General features: G+C 44.6%; 1 protein-coding gene across 1 annotated transcript; it reads left to right on the top strand.

The window, feature by feature from the left end:
* The first annotated feature begins 511 nt into the window (after positions 1 to 511).
* On the top strand, positions 512 to 5,743 carry LOC121059692 (keratin, type I cytoskeletal 15-like). The gene is made up of 8 exons (XM_040536811.1): positions 512 to 1,183; positions 2,020 to 2,102; positions 2,853 to 3,009; positions 3,473 to 3,634; positions 3,767 to 3,892; positions 4,019 to 4,239; positions 4,769 to 4,794; positions 5,369 to 5,743. The coding sequence occupies exons 1-8, from the start codon at positions 617 to 619 to the stop codon at positions 5,443 to 5,445; spliced, it is 1,419 nt and encodes a 472-aa protein (XP_040392745.1). The 5' UTR covers positions 512 to 616; the 3' UTR covers positions 5,446 to 5,743.
* The last annotated feature ends 5,305 nt before the right edge of the window (positions 5,744 to 11,048 follow it).

Raw genomic sequence — 11,048 nt, 5'->3', positions numbered from 1 at the left:
ATTAAAAATAAAATAAAATCAGATTCCAAAATCTAAATACTAATTCTGAGCAAAGAACAGGAATAAGAACATCTAAAATTCAATTTTGACTGGGGAAAAATATGGATAGAAAAGAAGAAATAATGGTGAGATGAACTGATGATTGCACATTTTTCAATGAAATTAGAATTTTACTCAAACGTCATTCTTAAGGAAAAGTTATTTTTTATAAAAATAACCGTGGTGACTGCTGTAAATGGGTAAATGGGTGCGGTTGAACTTGCTTTGTTTTTCCACTCTTGATTGTCAAAGAAGTAAACTCCAGGTTTCAGAACTATAGCCTGAAGAAAAAACACAATCTGAATCATCCCTTTAGTTTAATTAAAAGAAAAAACCAAGCCCGAGCCCCTGAGATGTACAGCCAGCTCTGTGTGTAAGGAATGTCATCATAATTGGCCTCACCTCTAGGGAGGAGAATCTTTGGAGGGAGGGTGCAGGTTGGGTTTGTCTCCTAACGCCCTATCTTGTGGCTATAAAAGAAGCACCAGGGCAGTGAAGGAGCACGCTTTCCTGCTCTGCACGAAGCTGAGTAGCTCAGACTAGCTCCTTCTGTGCTGCAGCCACATCTACTTTCACCATGCAGAACTCTTGCAGCATTGGTGGCAGCTCTCGCCTTTCCTCAGTCCGAACAGGAGGCTCCTGCCGTGCTCCAAGCATCCACGGAGGAGCTGGTGGCAGGGGTGTCTACATGTCTTCAGCTAAGTACACCTCCTCTGTAGGAGGTGGATATGGTGGTGGCTCATGCGCTGGTTTTGGAGGAGGCTTCGGTGGCTTTGGTGGAGGAGCTGGCTTTGGTGGAGGAGCTGGCTTTGGTGGAGGAGCTTGCTTTGGTGGAGGCTCTGGCTTTGGTGGAGGCTCTGGCTTTGGTGGAGGCTCTGGCTTTGGTGGAGGAGCTAGCTTTGGTGGAGGTTTTGATGGTGGTGCCTTTGGTGGTGGCGATGGCCTTCTTTCTGGAAATGAAAAGATAACTATGCAGAATCTGAACGACCGGCTGGCCACGTACCTGCAGAAGGTGCGAGCACTGGAAGCGGCAAATGCAGAATTAGAAGTCAAAATCCGAGACTGGTACCAGAAGGAAGCCCCCACCAGCCCAGCTCGAGACTACAGTAACTACTATAAGATAATTGAAGATCTCCGAGACAAGGTATGACATTCATAAACATGGGATTTCTAAGAATGCATTGGAATTGTGGAACTGCATAGTCCATTTCTTTGAAATCAATTAAAACAATTACAAAATCAATGTTGAATTACCCAAACCCAAATATATTGTGGTTCTGAGCATTCCAGCACAAAAGAGTAACTTTTCTTCATTTAAAATGCAAAAGTTTTATCCCGAAAACGAGATTTTTTTTTTTAAATTAAAATGATTGCACAGAAAAATAATAGAACTTGGCAAAATGTGTATAAAATTATCAATATATTTACAGAATAATAAGAGTAAAGAATGTGATAGGTAGGCCTCAAAGTCTGAAAAAATAACTCTCCTGGCTAAAGGTAAGATCAGGTATTGTGAATGTATTTTCTACTTATGTCAAACACAAGTCGACAAGCTTCTCAGTGATCCATCTAGAACTTAAGAACTGGTAAAGAAGGAGAGATGGAAAGGCTCCATACAGAAAGTATGAACTGTCCAGCAAAGGAAAATGTTATCTACTTTCACATAGATGTACCTGCCCTTTCTTGGGCTACAGTAATGGTATCTCAGCTCCCTGGTTTGCATCTGGAAAATGGAACAGAGTTTGGTATTTTTGGTGTTTCTCTATAAATGCTTTAAGAAGGACAGGCTGAAGAGCAGCATAACAGTGAAATGGTTATTGCAATCCAGAAAGCAAGTTTCACCAGTGAAGTCTCAACAGAGGTCCATTTCTTCTGCCTTCTTTGATGGTTTACAGCCTGGATAACCACTTACTACGTACTCAGGACCATGCCATTCCATCATTATTCACAGGAGTTGTTTTCTGTATTTCCAATTGCCAGATCCTTGCAGCTACTATTGACAATTCCAGAGTCATTTTGGAGATTGACAATGCCCGGCTGGCTGCAGATGACTTCAGACTGAAGTAAGTTTAGCTGAAGCACATTTGTCTTCTCTCTCCTTTTCTCCCTCTCTCAAAACAGTTTTCTGAAGTTTAGTGTTACTTCTTATGTAGAAAATAATGTTCTTCAGTCACTGGAGGACACATTTCCAAATTATGGGTAGATGTTTTTCCTTGATAACTTCTGACGAAAAAATTCCTGGCAAATAATTGATGTGATGAAGGATGAATTGGGAAAATAAACCTGACAGAACACAGTATCCAGATTACTGTGCTGTTTATGCAATAAATTATAGCTCATGTCTTAGCTTTTAGTGATGCTCTTAACTATTTTACTAGCCTAAATCACAAGGGAAAAGAAGACAGGCGAAGCTTGGGCTTATCACTTAAAAGGAGGACAGTGGTTGAAGAGATTGGTGTTTGTTTGCAATATCTTTGTTGAAATTTTTAGTGAAATTTAGAAAAGAAAGACAAAGAGTGACTTTGTGCTTATCCTGCTCATGGACTCAGCAGCACATCAGACACTGCTGAAAAGATGATAAAGATAGTTGTGCAACTGGTTTATCTTCCAGTGATGTATCTGCAGGTTTGTATTTTCTTATCTAGTGTCCAATGCAAGTAATTTCATATGGCATAGTTGGAAGTAGGAAGAAAGATCTTTACTCCCTTTACACTTCCTTTAAATGTTGCTCCTGTTCCTCCTACATTCAACATAAAATAGTATGGTTTTATGGCTCCACTCTTTCCAATGTTTGTTTCTTTTTAAAACTGCAGATACGAGAATGAGCTGTTCCTTCGCCAGAGCGTAGAGTCTGACATCAATGGCCTGCGCAGAGTCCTGGACGAGCTGACTCTGTCCAGAGCTGACCTGGAGATGCAGATTGAATCGCTGAAGGAGGAGCTGGCCTACCTCAAGAAGAACCACGAGGAGGTGAGTCCTCAAGTGGAGAGGAATCCCTTTGGAATTTACATCCTCAGGAAAAAAAAAAAATCAAACCAGATCAGAATGACAATATTACAGCTTAATAAGGAGAAAACTGTAATATCAAAGGAATCTGAAGTGTGTCCCGAGAAGCATTTCTCTGATTCCAAACCATTCAAATCGATGAGTTTCAGAGATTCAGTCTGACATTCATAAGCATGTGACAGGTCACTGAGATAGTTAAGCTGAGAAAAAGACGCATACATATAAGCTACATGTAAATGTGTGTGCGAGAGCATACGGAGAGCAGAAAAGCATGAGAGAGAAAATTTGATAAATTCTTTTATGTGCCCCACCTACAATAAGTAATACTTAAAGTACCACATACCACTGCATGGATTGCTACTGGCAAAAAGTATATGAGAGTATAGAAAATAATTTTTTTTGTGTCCTCTGCCTTCTGTCCATGCAGGAAATGAAAGAGTATTCCAACCAGCTCAGTGGCACAGTCAGCGTAGAAATGGATGCTGCTCCTGGCATCGACCTGACCCGAATCCTCACTGAGATGAGGGAGCAGTACGAAGCTCTGGCTGAGAAGAACCGTAAGGATGCCGAGGCCTGGTTCCTCACTCAGGTATGGAAATGCCAATGAACTGTGAACCAATGCACTGCCTCACCGTTACTGCCCCAGCAGGTGGGATGGGTCTCCCCTTTCTGAAAATAATTTTTAAAAGCTCAACGTATGTGATTTGTTTCTTTCTTTCAGACTGATGAGCTGAACCGCGAAGTAGCCACTCACACAGAGCAGATACAGACCAGCAAGTCGGAGATCACAGAACTGAGACGCACGCTCCAGAGCCTGGAGATTGAGCTCCAGTCACAGATGAGCATGGTACGGAGCTGTCCCAAGCACTGCTAGAACTCTCCCCTTCCTCCCTCCCTGTCTTGCCTCCCCTTAGCTTCCCCCTCTGTGGGACACATCTGTATGACAACCTGTTCTCATGTCTTCCTGCTTTAGAAAGCTGGACTGGAAGCCAACCTGCGGGACACGGAAGGCCGGTACTGCGCACAGCTGTCACAAATCCAGAACCTCATCACCAGCGTTGAGGAGCAGCTGAGTGAAATCCGCTGTGACATGGAGCGTCAGAACCAGGAGTACAAAATGCTCATGGACATCAAGAGCCGCCTGGAGCAGGAAATCGCCACATACCGCCAGCTGCTGGAGACCCAGGACTCCCAGTACGTTACCATTTACAAATCCTGTGATGATTAGATAAGGTTAATAACACGACACATTGTAAAGCAGTAATCCGTGGTTGTTAAGCCGACTCAGATTACTAAATCACACTGATTGCACATACAGCCTTTTGAGTGCTGGCAAAACAGATGCCCGGCAAAATCCTGGGAGCTATTACTCAAGCTAAATCTCCAGATCAGTTGTGCTGATGATTTGAAAGTATTAATGCAACCGTATTGGCTGCAGTGAAGTGCAGAAGGCCCTAGGCACCATGCGCATGTCTCACATAATCCTTTTGCTGCACTGCAGTAACGGCCTTCAGCCCAGGAAAGTTTGTTCTCAGCTTGTTCTGCCCTGCAAAGCAGCGAGCACCTCACCCACAGCACCAGGAACAACAGGCGTAAGAAACAACCCAGTGAAGAAGCAGCATGAAATCATGGCTATTGTCATGCAATGTTCCTAAATGAATAAATGCTTTCGGTTGACACAGTCAGTGATGGTCTTTAATCAAACTTTTCTTCTTCTCCGCAGGATGACAGGAGTGAACCCCAAGGATGGTAAGAAAAATTTTAATTTGAAGAGGGGCTGAAATATTGACAAAATAGAATTAAATAAGCCTTTTTTTCCTTGGGATTTCTTCTTATTAATACTGATCACATCCTTTCCGCAACATTCTTTACCATTTAGAGAGGAAACCATAATACTTTATCTTATTTTATGTGCCTTTTTGAAACCAATAGCTTGCCAAAAATGATTCCAGGAACTCCTCATTTGTTTCTAAAATATGGAAATCTCTTAGGGATTCCCAAGTTCCTCTGATGGTTCACACAACATGCAAAATAGATCCAAACCTGACTTGTGAGGTGCACTCTTCATTTATATCTTTCCCTTCCTTCTTTCGTAATGTGGAAGATTTACTGGGTGCGGACCAGCAGGGAGAGAGGATAAGCTGTAGACATGTAATTCCACTTCACGTAGTTCATGTAGTTCACTCATGTAGTTCCCTCTTCCATATGTGAAAAAAAAATCATGTCAGGAAACAAACAAACAAAAAGCATTGCACGGTTCTTCACTGTGTTAGAAGTTCTTTTTTAGCCCCAAGCTTAATTATCTTTTTTTCTCCGACCACAGCATCATTTGTGAGCAGCACAAGATCTCGCGTGGCTGTGGAAGATGATGGAAAACCTGCTGCTGCTCGGAGATTCTAATAGAGAAATTCGGAGCTCTCTCGTTCCGACACCAGCTGTACCGCACCAGTGACAAGAACAGTGCAGTCCAACCTCTGGCTAATGCTACGAGAAACCTGCTTTTACTTTTGCTAAATGACAAGAATGTAATCCAAAAACGTGCAACAGCTTGATGTCTTTCCTTAAATTTCCTCTCCCTTTTTACATCATTTGGCTCTACAGGTCAGAGATGATGTCCTTGTTTTCTGTCAGTAGCTATAGAGTACCCTTATGAAAAAAACCTACACAATAAAGTTTCTCTCCTGCTTGTGCAAACACATTCAGTCTAATGTCGTTTTTGTACGGTCAGCGTGGCACTGCCATTCACACAACCACATCCCCTCCCTACCACAGTGCTCCTGGGACCCAGAACAAGACGTGCTGAGGTGTAGGTAACTCAGCGGATAACAGCAGCAATAACTTTAATAATCGTAGGAAAGGTGATGATTAATGGACAGGGAGAAAGTGCCGTAAGATTCTCCCAGGAATCTGAAGCTACTATGAAGAAATATAATGCTTCAGGTCCTGAAGGTCTTTGTTGTGAATTCAAATTGCACAACCTCTGAAAAAAATACTGTAATGTATGTTCCTGCACTTCCTTCAGCGGGAAGGCAAACGGCCTCAGCCCTTCAGGGAGGACGAGGCGAGCCCCAGGTGACAGGAGCTGGCCAAGCACTTTGCTGGGACTCAGGCGTGCGGCAGAACCTCAGCAGCCTGGGTCACTGCTGTAGCTGTTGTGTTGGCAACCTGTGCAGCTACACCAGTGTCATTTCTGTCATAAAAATATTTAATCTGCTCTTCAATAATTGTTTTATTGTTTGTTTTTGGTTTTTTACCATGAAAGCACGTCCTTTTCTGTGCAAAACCAGGCAGTCTCTAGGCATGTACTGTCACCGAGTTTGTGAAAACAGCTTTGGAAGCCAGGCATCACATTTTCCATTCACAAAACTTTAGAAACGGTGCCCTCCCTCCTAGCCCCAGAAAACAACAACAACAGGGGGGCACACAGTGATCGTCAGAGCAGGTATGAGGATGCTTCTCCATCTGAAGTAGGAGGATGATTTCCTGTGACATTAAACTCAGATCTTATCAAGGTAGATACACTGCTCCTTTGTAAGGAACATACATCCACCTTTCTAAAACATCAGAGGAAGTAAAATGGAAGGAAACATTTCCCAAATATGTATTTTTAGAGGAAATACTGTAGCTGTTGCAACATACAACCTCTGTGACTATCTCAGTTTCTCATTTCTTGCTCCCTCACCTCCCGCCTCCATTCCCAAGGCTGTGGTTCACTTTCCCTGGTGCTGAGACCTGCAGGGCCTCCTGTATGGTGCTGACAGCAAGTCTGACGGCACAACCGCCACAGGGCTACTGGACAGCCCCTCTTCCTCCAGTGGGGCTCGCTCCCCCCGCAACAAAACAGATTTGCCCCTCCTGCTGCACAGAGCGCTGCAAGCACCCCTGCAACTGAAGTGCTAACCCCCAGGCATCACACACACTTCTCTGGCTGATGCACTTCACCAGCGCAGAGTACCTTCCTTTTTTGTTCCTTCCCGTCTCTTTTTGGTGGTGGGTTTGTGCTGTTGCTTTTCCCTTGGGCTCTGAACACTGCAGCTAAGCACAAGCAGCACTCACAGGGGAGCCCAGATGCAGACAGGAGCCTCCCACAGAACCTGTACGGAGCCAGGGAGCCTCACATACCGCTGCCACCGAGGAGCTGTCAGTGCCTTATTTTGTGCTGTCACAATCAATAGCAAGTCCCTGAAAATGTGTTCAAGTTAAGCTCAGTAAAGTCAGTAACTGTCAGTTTTGTTATTGCCTCTCATGGGGGTCAAGTTCTTACAGCCCGAGTGTGCCCCGGGGACCCACAGACTTTGCATTTCAGTAAAAAACTAGCACTGATCTGTCACGGCTATCCATTTTTGCCAGCAGCAGTGTAACTCTACTGCAAGATTTATTTGAGTTAATTGCTGCTGATACGGAGGATACTGTTACCACTGTTTAGAATTTGTACTTCCAATCCTCAGGTAAGATGCAACAAATCTTCACATCATTTAATATCCTAAAAAAAAAAAAACTAACAATAAAAGTGTGCACCGTATGGTAACCGTTTCTCCTCGTACTTGTGTATAAATGACTGATTACCCATAGCGCTCACTATCACTTTGGGTCTTCTCTTTCAGTCATCACTGAGCCACTCAGCACATAAGTATTTGTAAGTATCTGAAAAATGTAGCTTTTTCAGATAAGTCTGCTTCCCTAGCAGATAATTTCTCCTATTTGACCGATTACTGCCTTTCACTATCTTGTAAGTTGTCTCTGATGTCTTTGTTTCCCACACACAGCTAAGGTAGCTGAAAAGACATTCCTTTAAGGTGGCTTCATGAGTTCTTTAAAGTAACCCAAGGAAAAAAAGCACACACACACTATATATATGTATATATATACATATATATATTCCAGGAGTTGGACTCGATGAACTTTATGGGTCCCTTCCAACTCGGGATATTCTATGATTTTATGATTCTATGTATGTTCAGAGCACACCTAACATACACCAACAAAATCAGGCTCCTCACAAAACGCAGGGCTCCCTGTGTTTCAAAAGCAGCTGCCAGGAAATACAGCAAAGCAGCACGAGTGCACTAACAGCCTGCCCTGGCGGTAACAGCACGTGCCCGACAAGTGGGGGCCTGGCTGGCAGGACCTCATCAGAGTGATGAGGTCCCATGGTCCTATCTTCAGCTGATGTAAATGGAACTATGCTGACTGACATCAGCTGGGGCTTTGTCACGAAGCATTTACCTCTACGATGTAGGGGTCAAAATATTCTGCGGATGCTTAAACTGCAACCTATAAACTCAGTTCGGCTTGCTTTTCGTGGTGCTATTCAGTAAGAGAAGCAGGATTCCCAGCTAAAGCAAGCGGGGGCTGTGTATTCATTCCCCCGTTCCACCAGCTTGGACCTGCCCAGCACCTCCCCAGCTTGCAGGGAGCAGTCTGGATGAAGCAAAGAGAAAACATCATCTCATGGTGCCACCTGCTGACTGTTTTAATTTCTCACTCTGGTCACTGCTTTCATTCTGTGCACTGTAGATTAAATAGCTAAAAGCGAGCCCTGTAAAAAATCGAGTGGAGAGCTGCGTCTGGTTTTGAATTAAGTATTTTGGTCCTTTCCTGGATCCTACAGGTGTGTGGTTGATGAAAACGGGGCTATCTTTTCCGATTTGAAAAAGCTGAGTTTCAGAGGAGACATTTGCGTGCCAAATTACCGTTGTTTTCACACAGTCACAGAATCACAGAATGGCTTGGGTTGGAAGGGACCTCAAAGACCACCCAGTTCCACCCCCCTGCCATGGCAGGGACACCTCCCACCAGACCAGGTTGCCCAGGGCCTCGTCCAGCCTGGCCCTGAGCACCTCCAGGGATGGGGCAGCCACAGCCTCTCTGGGCAGCCTGTGCCAGTGCTTCACTACCCTTACAGTGAAGAATTCCTCCTAATCTCTAATCTAAATCTCCCCTCTTTCAGTTAAAAAACATTCTCTGGTATTGCCCCGGCCCAGGTGCAGCACCTTGCACTTGGCCTTGTTGCACCTCATCGGGTTCTCATGGGCCCACTTCTCCAGCCTGTCCAGGTCCCCCTGGATGCCATCCCTTCCCTCTGCCGTACGGACTGCACCGCTCAGCCTGGTGTCACCTGCAAACCTGCTGAGGGTGCGCTCAATCCCAGTGTCTGTCATTGATAAAGATATTAAACAGCACTGGTGCCGAGGCAGACTGGTTTTGTATTACTTGCCAGGAAAAAATACAATTTGTTTTGCATGACGGCATGATATTCTGTGAAACTGCCAGGAAGTAAGACAGAGGCTATTCTGTCTCACACACAGTCACCTCACCAACAGCCAGGTTTTGGGTTTCTCCGAGTAATTTCATGTGAAACAAAGGGTTCATTTTATTTCATGTAATATTATGTTCAGCTTGGAGAAGAGCAGGCACTGGGGAGACCTTATGGTGACCTTCCAGTACCTAAAGGGGCCTCAGGAAAGCTGCGGAGGGACTCTGCCAGGGAGTGCAGCGATAGGACAAGGGGTGATGCCTTAAATTAAAAGAGGGCAGGTTCAGCTTAGACACAGGGAGGAAAATCTTCCCTCAGAGGGCGGTGAGCACTGCCCCAGGCTGCCCTGAGGAGCTGGGGGTGCCCCGTCCCTGGCAGTGCCCAAGGCCAGGCTGGATGGGGCTGGGGGCAGCCTGGGCTGCTGGTAGGGGTCGTGCCCATGGCAGGGAGGGACTGGGTGGGCCTTAAGGTCCCTTCCCACCCAAACCATGCTGTGATTCTGTGATTATACACATACGTGTGATTGTTTTTAATGTAGTATTGAGCTTGCTGAACTGCCAGACTAGAAAATTCCATCTGAAATTAATCTCTGGGGAGACGAACTGAGCAGCAGGATACCCGTGGCTCTATTACAGTTTTGTGGGTTTTAAAGTTAGGTCTTCATTTCTGTCTGGTGCTGCAAGCTCTTCTTACTACCAAGCTACAGTGCCAATAATGAACTGCATGTACCAAACCGCAGCTGTTAATTGCAGCTGTTACCAGAATAGTTTGTCATAGCTATACCTTGTATTTATTGGAAAATAGTATCTTCAATGATTAATTTCCCAAAACAATTAAAAATGTAAGCATTTCTATACAATGAAGTGTATGAGGAATAAGGAGGAATATGTACTCAATGGAAATGTAACTGGTAAAAAGAAAATCAAGAGCTGCTGAGCAAAGCTGACACGGAACCACAAGGAGGAGCTCAAATCCTGCCCAACTCAGTCACCCAGGACTAGGAGGCATCTTTTCCTGCCTCCTCAGGCCAGGATGAAGTGCAGCAATTCTTTATTTCTGAAAAATGTCAACTGAAACTAACACTGAAAAAAAGACTTCTCCCAGGAGAGCATAATTCTGTTCTGCACAATCCCTCCAACCCTGCCATTCGGAGCGGGTAACAGGTAGGTAACAAGATCCCATGAAAGAGCTGAGCCTTCACTGCTGCGGAGAGAAACAGCCGTACGGCTCCTGCGAGCCCAGCCAGCCCCACACTGCGCCCCAGTTCTTCCTCTGTCTCATCCCTCAGCCGTGCTCTGCAACGTCTGCGAAAGACAGAGGCAAGTCGAGAACCCCAGTTCCTGCCACGGGTACCCTTGGCGATTTATCACCTCCTTACAAGCAGGAGGAATGGGAAAATCATTGCAGAAGCCAGACCTGCCCATTCTGGTTTTGATTTATACAGCTTCAGAAGGTACCTGACACTTTTGAGAAAGCCTGTTTTTGCTTGACTGCCAGGTCAATTTATAGCATTGGTAGCTTTAAATAACCACGTCAATTTGGGGAGTATTGTTACAAACTCATATTCTAAATATTTTCTACAGCTAAAAATACAAATATCTTAATAGCGCTCATATTAGTAACAGCAATACATTCCTGCACTACTATCTACTACAACAAGACTATTGAAACTGAATTATGACTGCACCTTGAATCATGAAGAAGAATCAGTAGAAAAGACTGCTAAGTATCTAATTCTCGTGGATTT

The sequence above is a fragment of the Cygnus olor genome, chromosome 25, assembly GCF_009769625.2.
Source record: "Cygnus olor isolate bCygOlo1 chromosome 25, bCygOlo1.pri.v2, whole genome shotgun sequence".
Taxonomy (NCBI): Eukaryota; Metazoa; Chordata; class Aves; order Anseriformes; family Anatidae; genus Cygnus; species Cygnus olor.
The sequence above is the reverse complement of the archived record's forward strand: the minus strand, read 5'-3'. Positions and strand labels throughout refer to the sequence as shown.